The 19,544-nt window shown below is 49.8% G+C and overlaps 1 protein-coding gene, 1 long non-coding RNA gene and 1 pseudogene across 2 annotated transcripts; all 3 read left to right on the forward strand.

The window, feature by feature from the left end:
• Positions 1-2,636: 2,636 nt before the first annotated feature.
• On the forward strand, positions 2,637-4,811 carry LOC103666471. The gene is made up of 2 exons (XR_569512.2): positions 2,637-2,939; positions 3,608-4,811. It is a non-coding gene; the product is annotated as an uncharacterized LOC103666471 (long non-coding RNA).
• Positions 4,812-5,441: 630 nt separating this feature from the next.
• Positions 5,442-10,838, forward strand: LOC121099806 (annotated as a pseudogene).
• A 611-nt stretch (positions 10,839-11,449) lies between these two features.
• On the forward strand, positions 11,450-11,913 carry LOC103666473 (serglycin-like). The gene has a single exon (XM_040619143.1). The coding sequence runs from the start codon at positions 11,473-11,475 to the stop codon at positions 11,911-11,913; it is 441 nt and encodes a 146-aa protein (XP_040475077.1). The 5' UTR covers positions 11,450-11,472.
• Positions 11,914-19,544: the final 7,631 nt, after the last annotated feature.

Below are 19,544 nucleotides of genomic sequence, written 5' to 3' on the forward strand. Positions count from 1 at the left end.
GACCCTTCCCCCTCTCTCTCGCTTTGCCCCATCCTCTGGGGCCCTGGGGCAGGAAGGAAGGAAGTGATTTTGAGAAGAGCGCAGACTTAGGAGTCGGTGATTCAGGCTTGACCTGTGGCCTGGCCCCTTACGGGCTGTGTGACCCGGGGAAGATCGCTCTGTCTTCCCGAGCACTCCTTTTCATGCTCTGTAGAACGGAGGGGTGCTGGAGGCCCCCTGCTCCCAGAAGCGTTGGGAACATGAAGTGGGGGTAGCACATGAGAGGGCCCAGCACAGATTCCGGGGTGCCCCCCTGAGGCTGCTCCTACCCTAGCGAAGCTGATCTGCATGGAAGAGGGGGCGCCACATGTGATCTCCAGGCTGTGCCATGGGTTGGGGGCCCAGGGCACCACGGAGGAGGGACAGTGATGCTTCCCAGAAGAGGGGCCATTTGGGTGAGGCTTGGAAAGAATGTCGGGCAGACGTTGCCCAGCGGGCAGTGACCCGGAGGGGCACAGGGAGAGAATTAAGGAGTCGTGTGGAGGAAGGGCAGTGGGGATGGCAGGAGATGAGGCAGGAGAGGACTGAATGCCCGGTTCAAGGGGTTAATTCCAAAGGAGACGCATGCCCAAGTAACTTCAGGACGGTCACCTGGCCTCTGAGCCTCCGTGTCTTCATCTGACTGCAGGCCAGTGGCCTGTGTCACGGGGTTGCCAGGCTTCCGTGCTTGCCAAGCACTCCCGGGCCTGTGCATGATAAATAAACCCCGGCTGCCTTTGCCGTCACTGTTACCGATACTGCTCTTAGCTTAGCTCCGATGTTTTGCTTCATCTCTGTGTTCTTTTTCAATTTCTTGAACATTCTGATTGGCTCAGCTGGGATCAGGGAGCTCGAGGGAGAAGCCACTCTCAGGCGGTCCAAAGGGGAAGGGGCAGGAAGTGTAGATTCTCTCAGATGCCTGGGAGAGGGTGACAGGTCCCTACAAGTGACTGCCAGCCTTGGGGAGTGTGGGGATAGGACCTTGGGAGTTGGGTGATCTACCAGAAGCTTAGAGGAGGGCTGGGGGCCAGGAATGTGACTGGGGCACATGCCTGCCCCCCATAGCCTCAGCCACGACACATGTGTCCAGCAAGAGACTGAAGCCCAGGTTTACCTGTGGAGATCTGCTTCCCCCTTTTGTCTGGAAGCGCTCACAGCAGGAAGCGCGGGATAAGAAAAACCTCAGCGGAGAGAATTATGTCCCCATGTTTCCTGTAAAGTAGGAAAACAGCACCGGAGTGCAGAGAAATGTGCCTGGGACGCAGCAGGGCGGCAGCCAGCCCGCAGTGGTGACACGTAACACTGACAAGGAATCTGTGTTTGGGGTGAGCCATTGAGTTTGGCGCGGTGTGTCATGCCGTGTAGACAGCCCGGGACAGCCACCAACACGGCTGGCATGGAGGAAGGCCCTGCTCGATAGGAGCTACCGGAATGACTGTTCAGCTCAGTGACAGAACGATGGACCTGGCTGATGTTAGCAGAGAACTGAAGAACTTCAAGTGACTTGAAGCAAGATAGAAAATTTCTCCTTTACTTTCTAGCTGGAGCACGAGTGGTCTAGAGTCAACAGGGAGCCCCCCGCCCCGCCCCACGTGAAGGACCCAGGCTCCTTCCATCTTGTGGCTCTGCCATTCCCCAGGTGTGGCACCCACCTCGTCTTTGAGGTTGAAGATGCTCGCTAGTCCCCCTCCCTGAGTCTGGGGACCAGCCAGGGAGAATGGGGCTGGGAAACGGGACTGTGCTCCTGGCTCTTTGCAAAGGCACAGCCGCCGACGCACACGTCCAGAATGCTCCCTTCCCATTGGTCAGAACAAGGTCGGGGGCCACACCCAGCCCCAAGGGACGCTGGGAAATGGATATTGGGAGACACCTAGAAGTGCATGCTGGGTACCACGGGGATGTGGCTCCTCCGTTTGATGACAGATCACACTGCTGATGAGGCAGTGGGGGAGCAGAGGCTGGCCCTCTGGAGCCTGGGGTTCAAGGTGAGAATCCTCCAGGGCAGGTCCGTGGGGGCAAGGGAGCTCCAGAGTTGGCAGCATGCGGGCCAGCCGTCTTCCGCCCTTTGTGCCAAGAGCAGCCGGGGCCCCCTGGGAGCGCCGTCCCTCTACCTGTCCTTCAGCCGGCCCCGCAGAGAGCAACGCTCAGGCTCTCAGACCATTTGGTCGTTTCTCCCACCCCGATACTGCCACCCTGGGCCAGTCCCAGTTCTGTTGATATCACGGGGTCCGGATCTTGAATAAAGTACTTTGTAAAGTCAAAGTAAGAAGGCCCGCGGAGGGTGTGTGACATGCCCCAAGGTCACACAGCTCAATCATGTGTCAGGTCGCCCCGATTCGCTTTTCCCCATCTCGGTGAGACAGGACTACGGTTCCAGGGCTTGGTAGCCAGACCTAGGGCGGGGGGCGGCGGGAGTAAGCCCTAGACACCGCGGTGGAGCGGGGGGCGCCGGTGGGGGGCCCTCGCGGAAGCCTGGACGCCGCAGGCAGGCGGGGCCCGGCCGAGGCCAGCATCGGCGCCACCTGGCGGCGAGGCCCTGCACCTGCGCCCGCGCAGCCCCCGCGCAGCCCCCGCGCAGCCCCCGCGCACCCCCGCCCCGCGCGCCTCGCGTCCCGGTGCCGAGTGCCGCCGCGTTTGCAACGGAGAAGCGGGGCCCGGACCCCACCCGGAGATCCTGAGAGCGCACGTGTGCTCCCCGGGGCCTCATCCTAGGTCACGGGCCTCCGACAGAAAGGACTCGGCGTGGGGAGGGAGGACACAAAACTCTGTGGCGGAGCCGAACCGGACGAAACCCGGTGAGGGGTAGGGGGGGTGGAGGGTGGAGTCAGATTTACCCCGCGTGGGAGCCTCTTCGAGGCGCTGCTGGAACAAGGCCTCCCGTATCCGCAGCACAGGAAACTCAGACACAGAAACCCAAAATGGTAAGTGACAGAACTGGGCTGGGCCCCGGGACTGCTTGATCTAAATCCAGACTCTGGCCCTGAATTTCCTGCCTCGGGGCTCTGCGGTGCCCTCCCCACCCACCAAACTCGCCTAGCCCAGCCCCTAGCTTGGGCATCCAGCCCAGGCCTGTAGAAGTTCGCTTTTTTATCAGACAGGCCACAATCCTGGGATGTTTGCGATGACCTATCTCACCACCGCTAAGGGGACCAGAGGCCCAGGGAGCAGCCAGACTCCGTGGCATCCGCATCAGCTCATGCTAGGGACCCCAGGTGGCCTGGCCGCAGTGGGCCCCAGCAGGTGCCTCCCTCCCTGTGGCAGGGCTCCAGGCCAGGTCTCCGACTCCTGAGCCTCCCCACGGAATTGGGAGATAGGGATATGAATTACTGTCCTTATTTTACAGATGGGAACCCACGACCCAGGATTAAGTAACTTGTCCAAGGTCACACAGCAAGAAGGTAGAAAGGGTCCTATCCTGCCTAGAATCTCCCACGGCCTCCTCTAAGATTGGGACAGTGCGCTGCCCTCACGAGGGTGTGGTGAGGCCGGGTAACTTGACAGGTATAAGCCCCCTCCGAGGGGCCAGGTGTGCAGTCGGTGCTGGGTCAGTATTTGCTCAGTCACTTGGCCTCCTACTGACATTTTGCAGGAACCTCATGTCTTATTCCGGTACAAAGAGATATTCCAGTAAGAAGGAGTAGCCCAAAAGACAAGGAGAAAACGTCCTCGGACGGTCGCAGGTCCTGGCAGTTTCTTCACAGGGACCCTAGCGCCCCCAGTCACTAAGCCGAGGTGGCCCTGCGGGAGCTGCCAGGCACCAGGCGCGCTGTCGGGTCCAGCACAGATTTCTGGCTTGGAAGAACCGCTGGGGATGCTGCCGGAGGCTCCTCAAATCTCTTGCCAAGAGATGCTGGAGAGAAAACATTCGGAGGCCTGAAGGATCATTGCAAGAATCTACAGTCGACTTAAAGGCAGCTGAAGGACAGAAATAACACCACGTCGTAGTTACTGATGTGTGTGGTCATGAATTTTTCTTTTCCATTAATTCGAGTCTTCCCAATGAAGGTGAATCAGTAAATGATATTTAATATGCAAGCCTTTGTAAGACTTCTCATGGAAATAAATTCCAGAACAGGGGAGGGGACTGCAGAGCGACCCCAGCGGACTTCGGAGGCTGGCTCAAGTGGGTCTCCTGTGGGCGAGGGCAGCTGTCGCTGTGCGTCCTGTTCTAAACACTGCCGACCGACCGGGTAAACACCTTTGTGCTTGGAGCTCGTTCCTTTGTGTTGTCCCCTCAGGAGGACAGCAGTCGGGAGTCCAAGCCCTGCAGCCCCCAGACTTCCCTCTCCCTTCTGGAGCTTTCTGGCCGCAGGTTCCCTATTGAAGGCCGGGTGTAACACACAAGGTTATGGGGGTTCTAATTTGCATTTCTGTAGGAACGTCCCGGAGGTTTTGAAGAGACTCTCTAAGAAACACCCTGCGTTCCTGGAAAGTGGGACTCGAGGATAAGTATTCCATCTCAGGAAGAAAGAGATTTGGCTTCTGATAGGATCGGATTAAATCCCCACTTGCCTAGCGGTGAGACTCTTGCACCGGAAGTATAATACACCTCCGGGAAAGCCGTGACACCTGACTGTTGGCTCAGTCAACTTGCAGGAGGCCTCGTCCCCTGTCCTGGCCACCGGTCAAGAAGCAGACCAGGGCCAGCGCGCCCAGAGGCGCCCGGGCCCCCTTCCCTTAGGCCGAAAGCACACACAACCTCTAATAGCATAATGTAGATTTTTCAAGCAGCTACGGTTTAGTGTGGCCTGTTTGAAAAGCTTGTATATGTGGAATTAAAGTTTGTGCTCACATGTGTCGGGCTGTCTTGTCTGTGCGGTCTCCCTGTTGCCTCGCTCGCGGTGATCTGCCCGCCCCACCTGCGGGGTCCTCGGTGCCAGAGACGTGCCCCGGCTTCTCCACGTCACCGTGGGGCCGACTTTGGGGGCACTTCTAGTTTGGGGCTGTTACAAAGACAGCCGCGAAGGGCCCTCTTGTCGGCGTCGCCTGGCGCCCCGCGCGGCCCGCACGCTTCTGGCCGGTGCACCACCGGGGAGCAGCCTCGGGGCGCCCGGAACCTTCTGTGCCACACCCGGGCCTGTTGCCTCGCCTGGTTTCTCTCTGTGGTCCTGGACCGAGCTTGGATCGACTTAAGTTTCTTTGGACGCCAGCGTTGACAGTGAAGCTCTCTTGCAACTTGCTGAAGCTACCGGTCCGTATCTGGTTCTCTTTAAATCCTCCTCAAGACGGGACAGACCAGGTGGCGTCTGGGGGGAGGCGGCGCCGCCCCCCTGCGCTGGGGCTGCGGGATCTAGGCCCGGCCCTCCCCGGTCGCTTGGGTTCTTGCTCGTGGGCCGGCAGGCCCCCCTGCTTCCCCCGCGCGCCGCCGAGCCCGGGAAGCAGAGGCCCCGGGGGCTCAGCGGCGCCGCCGCAGCTTTGCGCGCATGACCTTCCCCCCTGCCCGCAGACGCCGCTGCCGCTCCTCCAGGGAGGCCGCTGGGGGCCAGCCGGGCCGCCTCGCCTCTGTTGTGGGGACCGTCCCCAGGGCCCCACCCCGGCGGGGGTCCCCCGCTTTCAGCTCCGAACTCCACGCCTGCGGCAAGGACGCGCGGTTTGGGGCGCCGGTTGGGACAGACCTGCCTCGGTGAGCACGTCTTGGGGGACGGCCCCTCATCTTTTCCTGCCTCTCATTTGGTCCAGCTCTCCTAGATGGCCGCCTCCCCTTTGGTGGCCTGTAATGAGGGGGTTTGGGTCCTCTTCACCTCCGTTTCTTGCTGAAGACCACGCAGCCTAGGGAGCCGTTTGGTTCAGCGGGGGCGGCCCCGGGGGCTCGGGGCTTCGGCTGGTCTGTCTGCTGCTGCAACTTTTGGGATCTTTGGATAAAACTGGCCGTGTTCTAACTGGAAGTGGGGAAATGACAGTTTGATTCCGGAATGCAGCCCTTTGGGCCGTGTTCTCCAAAATCGGGCAACCTCTTTTTGCCGCCAAGCTTGGCCACAATGTTCATTAGACTCTGGAGAAAAATGACCAATGAATGGATCCATAGATGGTAATGTATTTGGAAATGGGGGCTTTAGGATCGTGTTTGCATCTTGGTGGCGTGTTTGTGTGTCCGAGCACGTTGTGACGGTGAGCTGTCTTCTCTGCCTCTGGAGGGTGTTGCTAAAGTTGATTTGTGAACGAGCCCCGTTTAGTTGCTTTAAAGGCAAGTACTTGTAAGGATTGGGCATTCTGAAACTCAGGTGCCCATCATCTGGGAGAAGCTTTGACACTGAAGCTAATTTAAGGGCGTTGCTTGAATGGGAATGAGCATTGTGTGTAGAGTTGTCAGCCGTAGATGGGGAACTTCTGTTCGCTGTGTTTGCTGCAGTCGGGCCGCCTCTCCTGCAACATTCGCTAGGACGGGAGAAAACCTTACAACTTTGTCTAATGTCTCATAGTTTTACGGGCAAACTACACATCCTTGTGGAGAATAAACAGATGTAACTGATGACCGAGCATAGGCTCCTGCTACGGAAACACCAGCGCAACAAACGGCTCACAATGACTACTTCTCAGTACGAACGAAGGTTTTTAGGAGCTAAGAATAAATGTAATCACGGCTACTAGAACTAATAAAAGAAACAGCTCGATGCAAAGAAAGTGAGACCGGTTATTTAAAGAGGGAGAGTGTAGGACGAAATCTGAGAAAAGCAGAGCTGTCGGTTTGGGAGACGGCATCTTTGGGAGGGAATTTGTTGTGGTCGGGACGGAGGAAGATGACGGAGATTAGTACAAGCTTGTTAAGGAGGGATCAGCGCCGGGAAGGGAAAGGTGGGGAGGAGCCGGACCCGGCAGACGTGGACCCACAGAAGCCTTAGCTGATTCTCTGGGGTTCCGAAAGTTAGAGTACCCTTCAGAACCATCGGAAACTGGGGCGACGGGCTGGACTTTCATACCCTCCTAATGGATAGTCATTGGATGTGAGCACCTGGGAAGAGGGCGTGACCTTGACAAGGCCGCTGTCTTCAGTCAGGGCCGTGCCCGATGGCCTCCGAGCGGGGAGGATTGCTGGCGGCTTCCCCACAGCTGAGAGCCCTTCATTCCTGGTGGGGATTCTGGTCGACGCCTCCCAGCACCCACACGGACTCAGATCCACGCAACGCCCTGCGTGTTCTTATCCCAAGTGTGTATCGGGGCGCCTGGGTGGCACCTTGATACAGTGCCCGACTCTTGGTGTTGTTTCAGGTCACGATCTCGGGGGTCGTGGGACTGAGCCCCGCGTGGGACTTCGTGCTCAGTGCAGAGTCTGCTTCAGATTCTCTCTCCCTCTGCCCCTTCCCACTGTGCACGCTCTCTCTCTAAAATTGATGAACAAGGGACACCTGGGTGGCTCAGTCAGTTAAGCGTCTGCCTTCAGCTCAGGTCAGGATCCCAGGGTCCTGGGATTGATTCCTATGTTGGGTTCTTTGCTCAGCAGGGAGTCTGCTTCTCCTGTCTGCCCTCCCCCTGCTTGTGCACTCTTTCTCTCTCTCTGGCAAATAAATAAATAAATCTTAAAAATAAACAGATCTTTAAAAAAAAAGTACGTATCGACGTGGGAGATGACAGGGAAGGAAAAAGAAGGGACTGCATAATTAAAGAAAAAATTCATCTTTTTTTTTTTTTTAAAGATTTTATTTATTTATTTGACAGAGACAGAGATAGCCAGCAAGGGAGGGAAACACAAGCAGGGGGAGTGGGAGAGGAAGAAGCAGGCTCATAGCGGAGGAGCCTGATGTGGGGCTCGATCCCATAATGCCGGGATCACGCCCTGAGCCGAAGGCAGACGCTTAACCGCTGTGCCACCCAGGCGCCCCAAGAAAAAATTCATCTTATTATTGGGGCACCTGGCTGGTTCAGTTGGTGTAACATGTAACTCTTGATCTCGGGGTTATGAGTTCAAACCCCACTTTTACTTAAAGCTTACTTTAAAATGGCTGTCGGTTAAGTGCCTGCCTTCATCTCAGGTCATGATCCCAGGGTCCTGGGATGGAGTCCTGCTTGGGGCCCCCTGCTCAGTGGGGAGTCTGCTTCTTCCTCTCCCTCTGCCCTTCCTCCCTGCTTGTGCTCTCTCTCTCTCTCATATAAATAAATAGAATCTTGAAAAAAACAAACTGGGATGCTTGGATGGCTCAGTTACTTGAGTGTCTGACCTTAATTTTGGCTCAGGTCATGATCTCAGGGTTATGACATCGAGCCGCATGCTGGGCTCCACACTGGGCATGGAGCCTGCTTGGGATTCTCTCTCGCCTTCTCCCAAAACCCAAATAAACAAAAATTCATCTCTTTGGAATGAGTGAGTTTGGTATCAGAAGTAAACCAGTATAAGACTGGAATTTGGTTTTTCTCTCTGTTAAAATGATATTCGGGGACACCTGGCTGGCTCCGTTGGTGGAGCATGAGACTCTTGATTTTGGGGTTGTGAGTTCGAGCCCCACATTGGGTGTAGAGATTACTTAAAAATAAAATCTTAAAAAAAAAAGGTTGGTTTTCTTAGTTATTGGTCTTAGTAAGAAATTGTGAACAAAGGTTTTTCTTTATCTTTCATGTAATCTTCCTAGAAAAACAAAGTTTCCATGTTTTGTCCTTGTTAGGTCTTTGATTACTTAAAATTGAATCTTCTCGCTATTAAAAGAGCTAAGTTTTGCTAACAACTATATAACCCTCTGTATTTGCCTTTAGAATCTCTTATTGTCACTTCAGTGGGATGGATCATTAAGTATTCAGTTTTGTAATGACTTGTGATCCTTTTTAGTCATGTGCTTTAAAATGTTCTGGGATTTCTGACAAACTTCCCAAAATTCAACTTGTAAATGGAGTGTTTTGTTTTGTTTCTAATTGGGTTTATTTGCTGTGTCCAGCTACATGGGAAGCATTGGAGAGTAGATGTCAGTGTTCCAGAATTCTTCAGGAGTTGATATGTCCTGGTATAATGTCACCACTTATAATTCTAATTATGAAAGTGTTATGTGTCACAAAATAACCAATTTCCTTGTTGATTGCATTGTAACGAACTCTAACCAGATCTTCAACAACAGCTGGTTTTGAGTTTTTTCGTCATTTGCTGTTGGTGCTTTACTCTGACACTCTTGCAAATGTGTCTCAGTTTTAAGAAGATTCATGGAGAAGACTTGGACAAATACGGGGTTCTGATAATTTCTGGAACTAATGGGAAGACTGCATTCAAACAGAGTAAGATTTGATAACACGGGACTGGATGAATTGAGGAAGTTGAGCTGTCAAAGTCTCAAATGCCAAAGAAGGTTCTCGGAATAATGACAAAGGCAGTTCCTTTTGTACCCTGGAGGAGATTTTGTTAGCAAGAGCAAAAGACAGAAAACAAAGGCTTCCGAGGATGGGTGTAAGTGTGGAGCGTTGATGGGGTTCTGACTTAAAGACCTTGATGCCCTCTGAGAGATTGAGGCTGAAACCCTGTTTATTTTTTAAAAAATATTTTATTTATTTATTTGACAGAGAGAGACAGCCAGCGAGAGAGGGAACACAAGCAGGGGGAGTGTGAGAGGAAGAAGCAGGCTCCTAGTGGAGAAGCCTGATGTGGGGCTCAATCCCATAACGCCAGGATCACGCCCTGAGCCGAAGGCAGACGCTTAACGACTGAGCCACCCAGACACCCCTGAAACCCTGTTTAAACTCATTGTCAGCCTGCTTTGCCTTGTCATTTTTGCTTATGAACTTTTTTTTTCAAGTTTTAGTCTTTTAAATAATCTCTACACCCAGCGTGGGCTCGAACTCACCACCCAGGATCGAGAGTCGCATCCTCTTCTGACGGAGCCAGCCAGGGCCCCTGCTCATGAACTGGTTAAAGCAGGTTCGGCAGTAGCACTCTTTGGGGGAAGCCAAAAACAGGCAGGTGTCAAGAACAGAATTCCGATTTGAGGAGACCCCGTGTCTTTGCAGTCGGAGCTGCAGGCTCGGGAACGAGTCTGAGCCTACAGCAGCGAGCACGTTGCTCCATGGGGCGTGTGTTTGTGGTGAGACCACACCTCTGGCTTGACGGTCACTCGTTCGGAAGCTAGTTCTTCCGGAGATTTCGCTTTGGAAGCTGGTGCCCTACTGCTTGGTGATCCCAGTAGGTGTGGACTAGACGAAACCGAGAAGATGGATAATCCACGCGACGTCTTGTTAGAAGTAACGCAGCAGCGAAGCGTTGAGGCTGGCGTGGTTCTGCGCCTTCCTGCGGGAACGTCCAGGCTTGCTGCTCCAAGTCCAATTGGGGGGCACGACTGTAAAGACAAACGGCTTCTGAGAATTGAAAAAGGGGGAGCGCCTTGCTGTCCAGGGTTGACTTGGTCTCTAGCCTGGGGCACTCCCAAGGTGAAGCATGACCACTTATCGTCTGTACGTGGGATTTCATGAAGAGCTGGAATGCGGAGAACCGTGGCAGCTCATACGAATTGTCAAGATTCAAATACTTCTGTACTGTAAGTGGTTTCTGATGAAACATTAGGAGAAAGAGTAAAGGCGGTTCCTGGAGAAACCCGAGATCTGACCCCCAGCAGTGACTGAGAAAGTACGCTGGTGATGCTTGGCAGTACGTCCGTCCATGGCTACCCACGGAAGTGCTCACATTCCTCAAGATTTTTACCCTGAGCTCTGGAAACAGAGCCAGTGGTGAGATGGCCCACCAGTCACTACTGGGATCTCTCGTTTGTCTAACAGAGGCCCAGACAAGGTTGGAGTGGAGGGAGGAAGCAGCCAACAGAGATGCTGAGGATGTCAATTTCATCACCGTCCGCAGATCGCCGAAAAGCCGTAAACATTTCAGGATGCTGATTTTGAAAATTTTGTTGGATCACTAAATGACCAAGGTTACCTCTTGCAAAAAGGCCCAGAGGTTTACCACTTTCAAACTAGTAAACTATGCTGAACGACTACCTGGGACCTCCTGGGATTATTAAAGAATATGGAAAAAACAATGCCCAAACTTCTGGAAGACGATATCCCAAAAGTAGTAATAGGAAAGGTGTTGATTTTATATATATTTTAATGATTCTTGTTTGAAACGTTGCTGGTTCCCTGATGTCTGCTCTTCCAGATTTAAGAACATTTTCTCTCTTAAGCTATCTTGGACTTTTAGAAGTTTGGTAAAACATTCCTATGTAAACACATATAAAACATTTATCTTTTGTCCCTACTCCATCCCTGAAAGATTCAGAAACTCTCAGCGAGTATTCTCATATTCTTTTGGCAGCCTATGGATTTCCGTAAGTTCAGAAAGGATCTATTCTCCCTGTGACAAGACCCAGTTGGAGGCCGTGCAGCTTGGGCCAGGACACAGCCAGGGACAGGAGAGGAGAGAGGAAACTGTGACATGTGTTGTGGGCAGGGTCTGAGGTTTTGGAACTTTTTCTACAAGGGACAGAGTGCACGCTGCGGCATTTCCTAACTGCGAGGCCGGTGTGCAGGCAGCGGCACCGAAGCGAGCTGGTCAGCATGCAGCTGCTCCTGGCTCTTGCCCTCCTCCTGGGTTTGGATTCTTCAGTTCAAGGTTGTCCTGTGCGGAGAGCTGGGTACCAGTGGCTAGGCTGCAGTCCTGACGGTAATTCTGCAAACTTCATTGAGGAGAAGGGACTGACATTCAGCCTACTTCCCGGTGAATCCAACAGAATCCTTCCTCCAAGGACCGACCCTGCCTCAGTGACAAGGTCCCAGAACTTGAATGGTGTCTTCCCTCTTTCTGAGAGCTATTTTGGATCCCGCTCTGGCTCTGGATCAGGATCTAGAAGTGGCTTCTTCACTGAAATTGAACGGGAATACCAAGCAGTCAATGAAAACAATGCTTTTTATTACAACTTTAGGCCTCTCAAGAGAAATCGGCCATCGGACACCCGGGACTTGGGTCAAGATGGACCAGAAGAGGATTTTATTATATAAAAGAGACGGTTTCCCATCTTGATGTCAGGCAATGCATTCTGTGTATTTTATGTACTGCAGTTAAATGATTAATTTTAGAACAATAAGTTTTATAGAAATTTTAAAACATCTGTGGGACACCTGGGTGGCTCAGTTGGTTAAGCATCTGCCTTTGGCTCAGGTCATGATCTCAGGGTCCTGGGATCGAGCCCCACATCGGGCTCCCTGCTCAGTGGGGAGTCTGCATCTCCCTCTCCTCCCTGCTCATGCTGTCTTCTTGCTATCTCTGTCTCTCTCTCTCTCTCAAATAAATAAATAAAATCTTTAAAAAAGAAATTTTAAGACATCTGAAAAAGAAGTCTAGTTTTTATCACCTTTTTTCCCTCTCATGAATTCTTAAAGCTTCCTTTATCTACCCTATCGTCCTGGAAAAGACCTGTATTTCCTTTGTATCACATTCAACCAACATCACTATGAAATTGACTAGACTGCCCATGTCTATAAAATTGCTTTAAAGAAGAAATTATACTGGTTTTTTTTTAAAAAGGATTTTATTTATTTATTTGACAGAGAAATAAAGCACAAGCAGGACAAGAAGCAGGCAGAGAGTGAGGGAGAAGCAGGCTCCCTGTTGAGCAGGGGGCCCGATGTGGGGCTCATCCAGCACCCCAGGGTCATGACCTGAGCCGAAGGCAGAGGCTTAACCAACTGAACCACCCAGGCGCCCCTATACTGTTTTTTTTTTAATTCAGTTTAAAAATTGACAGGCAATATTTCGTATCTAAGTCTTCAGAACTGACTCTGATTGTGAATCACAGATATGCCTCTTTCCTTATGAAAAACCCAGATGAAACCCAGGGTGAATTCATGGAGTGGGTATTTGACGAGCCCAGTGTGAAGTGTATCGCTCTAACGTTAGCATCCGACGTGTTGGTAGCGCTGGCGGATGCTGTTGGGAAGTCTGATTAGAAACAATTAGAAACCGAAGACCCAAGTTAAAGCACAGTTGTGCTCTCAGTACTTCCTACTGCTTTGCTTTTCTCCCTGGATATCTTGTGTGTTTTCAAATCTTACTGTAGTAAAGCAGAACTATAATAATATAATAATAATAATAACAATAACAGTGACACAATTGGAAACATCATGGGACAAGCCTTCGACTGGAATGTCTGTCATATTTGAGAGAGACAAGTACTGACTCAGACACGACCAGACGGCTTTTGGGAACTAAGGTTGACTATGGGACCAGTGGCCCCTGGGAAGCTGGCCTGGTAGCTTGCGTAGTTCCCAGCAGCCTCATCAGGTGAGTAGGGAAGGTCATTTCCTGGCAGCTGCAGGAACCTCAGGATATTTTTGGGACCTTGAGAAGAGAGGAGTTTACAAGCCCGTCGCTCTGTGGGCCACTCCGGTCCGGTGAAAGATCACCGGAGACCTTCAAGTTGCAGACTGGGGACGTGTACCCAGTTGCTGCTGCCTGCCCCCAACTCCACCTGAAGGGGCTCCAAGCCAGAGCTCTAGAACAACTTGGAGGCACCGGACCTGGAGAAGCCTGGCAGGTAGAGTTTACCGCGGTGCCAAAACCAACCGGTCATTTTTGATATTTGCTAGTTCCTGTAGATTCCTGTATGCCTTGGATTGCAGCTTTTCCATGCATTCTGAGAAGGCCTCAGAAGTTGTCAGAACACTTCATTTTTTTTTAGTGTTTTTTTTTTTTTAAGATTTTATTTATTTATTTGACAGAGACAGAGACAGCCAGCGAGAGAGGGAACACAAGCAGGGAGAGTTGGGGAGGAAGAAGCAGGCTCCCAGCGGAGGAGCCTGATGTGGGGCTCGATCCCATAACGCCGGGATCACGCCCTGAGCCGAAGGCAGACGCTTAACAACTGAGCCACCCAGGCGTCCCAAAACACTTTAAAATAATTCCTACATTTGGATTGCTGCTAGCAATTCAGAGTGACAAGGGAGTGGCGTTTGTGCTGAAAGTCACACTAAGTGTCCAGTGTCTTGGGCATTCATGGGAAATGACATGCTTCTTGGAAAAGGGAACCATCTACTTAAAATAACTCTGGCAAAAAATTTGCCGTGAAACCAACTTGGAAAAAAGCCTTGCTGGTTGCCCTGCTTTGGGCGAGTGGCCTCTAGGAGCAGGCATGGTTTCAGCCCCTCTGAACCAGTATATGGAAGACGCCTTCCATGCTCTTTTCATGACTTAGGCATTCCCGATGGGGCTCACGTTAGGGAATTGGATGCCATCAGGTACATTCAGTCTTTGGGAAATACTCGAAGTTTGCTCTGGCAGGTCGATGAACGCCACCGATGTGCCCTTACCCCTGCCTGAACACTGGAGACGTGGTGTCCCGAAGACCCAGAAGAGCAGGCACCTGGTGGACCACTCCGACCTCACAGGTCAGGACTTCTTCCGAGGTGCTGTTGACCAGCCATTCTCTGGTGAGACGGAAGAGAATTAAGCTGTGGATTCAGCACCACATTGAGCTGGTTCCCCAAGAACCCTCAGGTTCCCAGCACCACGTCAAGGAGAACATCAGAAGGAACCCTGCTCGGACTAGCGAGCCGCTGAAGGACCTGAAATTACTATTTTGGAGAGCTGGTCCCAAGAAATCAAAGAATACTTCCCAATACATAAAGTTTCCATTCATCTAACCCCGATCTAACCCCATTTCAGCAGGAAGGAACTAGAGTGGCCGTTGTCCCAATTCCCTTGTGAGTGAGGAATGAACAGAAGGTGGTGGGGATCGAAACCGGTGACCAGTAGGACTAAGAAGTGCGGCTGCAACTTTTTACCCGGCCTTTTCTGCCGGCCTTAAATACCCCTCACGCTTCCGCTCCAGGGAGGCGGATTTGAGCCTTGCCTCCTGTCTCCCGTTGGGCTGCCTCTCGAATAAACCCTTTTCTTGCCGCACACTCGGTGTTCCTGTGATTGGCTTTGCTGTGTGTTGGGCAGATGAACTTGATGAGTTCAGTCACACCAGGGACATAATGATTGTCCTGTAGCTTGATGATGGGTGGCCTGCAGAGCCTTCTTTTAAAGCCTCAGCTTTGCTGAGGTATTATTTACGTCACTGAAATTCACCCACTAAGGAGGGAAGAATAAGGTCAGCCAAGGCCTTCTGACTGGTTATAATAAAATAGGACCATACCTGTATTTACGCCTGTTTTTACTTTTTACATACAGCATAGATCCATTCATATATATATATATATCATATATATATCATATATATGATATATATAAAATATACATATCATATATATATCATATATATGATATATATAAAATATACATATAAAGATTTATTTGAGGGGGGAGGGGCAGAGTGAGAGAGAACCTTCAAGCCGACTCCCTGCTGAGCAGGGAGCCCAATGCGGGGCTCGATCCCAGGACCTTGACATCATGACCTGAGCTGAAATCAAGAGCTGGCCGCCTAACTGACTGAGCCACCCAGGCGCCCCTCCATGTGTATATTTTTAATAGTCTTCCTTCCCTTTTTCCTCATTATCATATGTAGGCTGTGGTTAAATTTACCATTTTGTATGGGAGTCAGCAAACTTTCTGTAAGGAGACACACAAAAGTATAAATATTCTCCACCCCAAAATGAGCCACACAGTGAACATTTGCGAACCTGAGAGCTATTGCGTGTTGCACAAACAAACAGGGCCGGGCACCCAGGGTGGGCAATGTAGCTCATATTTGTATAACTTCCATGTATCATGAAATAGTTTTTTTCAACCATTTGAAAATGTAAAATGAATTCTTAGCCGTGGGCCATATGAACATAGGCACAGGCTGGAGTAAGGCAGAGGCTGGTTTTTGCTGACCTTACTTTAGTCCATAGGCTGCGGAATATGAAGAAGGGGCAGCTAAAAGGCCTAGAAGCGCCTGTGCGTGTGTTCCGGCCGCGGACCCAGTCCTGACGCAGTGCTGTTCCCTGACGCCCGCACTTCACGGCAGGGTTGGCGAAGTTGTGCGTCCAGTGGGCTTTGACAAATGCATGGTGTCATACGTGCGTCAGTGCGTATTGTCTCCCGGACAATAGTTTCACTGCCCTAACAAGGCCCCTGTGCCCCATGGAGTCCCTCCCTCCCTTTTCCTGAACCCCTGGCAACCACCGATCTTTCCACTGTCTGCACAGTTTTGCCTTTTCCTAGAATGTCCTAGAGTTGGGATCTCACCCTATGTGGACATGGCAATCAGCATCTTTCACTTAGTGATAACATTTGAGGCTGCTCCTTGCCTTGTAGGGGCCTGAGAGCTCACTTCTTATCGCCAAGTAACATTCGCTGTATGGTTGCACCACAATTTATCTGCTCTTTCACCTCTGGAAGGATATCTTGATGGCTTCCAGGTTTTTTAAAAATTTGTTTATTTTTTAAGTAGGCTCCACACCGAACATGGGGCTCGAACTCACCACCCCGAGATCAAGCTCGCGGGTTCTACCGACTGAGCCAGCTAGGCGCGCCTGGCGGCTCCTAGTTTTGACAGTTACGAAGAGAGCCGCTGTAAGCGTTCCCGTGCAGGCTTTTGTGCGGACCTACATTTTCAGCGCCTTTGGGTAAATGCCCAGGAGCGCGGCGGCTGGCTGGTCAGGGGACGTTCAGCTTCGTGAGTCGCTGCGAGGCGGCTGCAGCATCTCGCGCTCCCTGCAGCGGTGACTTCCCGTTGTTCTGTGTCCTTGTCCGCATTGGTGTTGTGGCGCATTGGACCGTGGCTGTTTCATGAGGCGTGCGGTGGTATCTCATTACTGTTGCACTTTGCATTTCCCTGGTGACCTAGGACGTGCAGCGTCCTTCCATTTGCTTCTTTGCCATTCTTCAGTGAGGTGTCTGTTCAGATCTTTTGCTTATTTTTTAATTGGGTGTTTGTTTTCTGTTTTCAGAGCTGTGTGTTTTGGATACAAGTCCTGTGTTGGATCTGTGTGTAGTTTGCAAATATTTAATTCTGGTTTGTCACTTGTCTTTTCATTCTTTGAGCAGTGCCTCTCACAGAGCAGAAGTTGTTAATTTTAATAAAGTCCAGCTTGCCAATTTTTTTTTCATGGATTGTGCTATTAGTGTTATATCTAAAAAGTCATTGCCAAGGGGCGCCTGGCTGGCTCAGTCAGAAGAGCATGTGGCTCTTGATCTTGGGGTGGTGAGTTTGAGCCCCACGTTGGCTATAGAGATTGCTTAAATGAGAATAAAACAAATAAAAAATCATTGCTAAATGCAAGGTCACGTAGATTTTTTTCCTAGCTTGCAGCAGCTTTGTGTTTTATGGTTAGGTCTGTAATCCAATTTGAGCTAGTTTTTTGTGAAAGGTGTAAAGCTCTATGTCTAGATCCATTTTTGTCCACGTAGATGCCCATTTGTTCCAGCACCATCTGTTGAAAAGGCTGTCCTTTCTGTATTGCATTGCCTTTGCTCCTTTGCCAAATATCAGTTGACTATATTTGTGTGGGTCTGTTTCTAGGCTGTTCTCTTCCATTGATCAGTTTTATGTTTGTTTTTTTGTTTTTGTTTCTGGTTTTTGTTTCGCTAGTACAACTAAGTCATGATTACTAAAGCTTATAGTCAGTTTTGAAGTTAGGTAGGCTCAGTCCTCTGCCTTCATTCTTCTCCCTCAATATCGTGTTGGCTATTCTTTTTTTTTCCCCTTTCCATATAAATTTTAAAATCAGTTTGTTGATATCCACAAAATAATTTGCTGGGATTTTGATTGGGTTTGCACTGAATCTGTGGCTAAATTGAAAAAAAAACTGACATTTTAACAGTATTGAGTCTTTCAGTCCATGAACATGGAATACCTCTCCATTTTAGATCTTTGATTTCTTCCACCAGAGAGCTCGTACATATTCTGTTAGATTTATACATAAGTATTCCATTGGGAGGGGTGGGCTAATGTAAATGGTATTTTTTTTAAATTTCAAATTGTTCATTGCAATTGACTTTTAAAAAAATATTTATTTATTTATTTGAGATGGGGTGGGGAGGGACAGAGGGAGAGGGAAAGCGAGTCCTAAGCAGAATCTTTGGTGAGTGTGGAGCCCGTTGGAGGGCTGGATCTCACAACCCTGAGATCAGGGCCTGAGCAAAACCAAGAGTCGGACACTTTAACTGATTGTGCCACCCAGGCACCCCTGCAATTGATTTTTTTTTTTTTTTAAGATTTACTTGAGAGAGTGAGCGTGCATGAGGGGAGTGAAGGGCAGAGGGAGAGGGAGAAGCAGACTCTCTGGTGAGCAGGGAGCCTCATGTGGGGCTCATCCCAGGACTCTGGGATCATGACCCGAGCTGAAGGCAGACACTTAACTGACTGAGCCACCTGGGCACCCCTGCAATTGGCTTTTGTACAATGTTCTTGTATCCTGAAAACAACCTGCTTTAGTAGCAGGAGTTTTTATGTCAATTCTTTAGGTTTTTCTGCAAAGATGATATCATTTGTGAATAAAGACAGTTTTATTTCTTCCTTCTCAATTTGTATCTTTTATTTCCTTTTCTTGTCTTACAGCATTCCTTAGGACTTTTAGTATGATGTTAACTAGGAGTGGTGCGAGGGGATATCCTTGCCTTGTTGCTGATCCTAGGGGGAAAGCATCTAGTTTCTCACCGTTAAGTATGATGTCAACTGGAGGTCTTTTGTAGATTTATCAAGTTGAGGAGGTACTCTTCTTTTCCTAGTTTGCTGTGAGTTTTTGTCATGAATGAGTATTAAATTTTCTTAAATGCTTTTTCTGCACCTCTTGGTATGCTCATGTCATTTTTCTTCTTTAGCCTGTCATGTGATGGATTACTTCAATTGAATTTTGAATATCGAATTAGCCTGGCATACATGGAATGGTGGTTGTGGTATATCATTCTTTCAATACAACATTGGATTTTATTTGCTACTATTTTGTTGAGGATTTTTGTATCTGTGTTCATGAATATTGGTCTATGGTTTTCCTTTCTTGTAATGTTTTGTCTGGTTTTGATATTGGGATAATGTTGGTCTCATAAAATGAGTTAGGGAGCATTTCCTCAGCATGTCTTCTAGAAGAGATTGAGAATTGGTATGATTTCTTTCTTAAATGTTTGATAGACTCCCCCAGTGAGCCATCTGGCCCTGGTGCTCTCTGTTTTGGAAGGTTATTAATTATTGATTCAATTTCTTTAACAGATATAGGCCTACTCAGATTATTATTTTTCTTTAAAGATTTTTATTTATTTACTTGACAGAGAGAGACAGCCAGTGAGAGAGGGAACACAAGCAGGGTGAGCGGGAGAGGAAGAAGCAGGCTTACAGTGGAGGAGCCTGATGTGGGGCTCGAACCCAGAACGCCGGGATCACGCCCTGAGCTGAAGGCAGATGCTTTAACCACTGCGCTACCCAGGCGCCCCTCAGATTATTTTTATGTCAGTTTTGGTAGATTGTGTTTTTCTAGATTATCAGATTTGTGGAGATGGAGAGTTGTTCATAATATTCCTTTATTATCCTTTTAACGTTCACAGGATTAGTAGTGATAGACTTTTCGTGTCTGATATTAATAATTTGTGTCTTATTTTATTTGTTAGCCTAACTAGAAGTTTATTAATTAAAAAAAATCATTCTTTGATTTCATTGATTTTTTTTCTCTACTGATTTCCTGTTTTCAATTTCATTGATTTCTGCATGATT

This window comes from Ursus maritimus, unplaced genomic scaffold (genome assembly GCF_017311325.1).
Source record: "Ursus maritimus isolate PB19 unplaced genomic scaffold, ASM1731132v1 scaffold_32, whole genome shotgun sequence".
In the NCBI taxonomy this organism is placed as follows: domain Eukaryota; kingdom Metazoa; phylum Chordata; class Mammalia; order Carnivora; family Ursidae; genus Ursus; species Ursus maritimus.

Coding starts and splice junctions, on each gene's coding strand:
- LOC103666473 (XM_040619143.1), top strand. CDS start 11,473: ATGCAGCTGCTCCTGGCTCTTGCCCTCCTCCTGGGTTTGGATTCTTCA.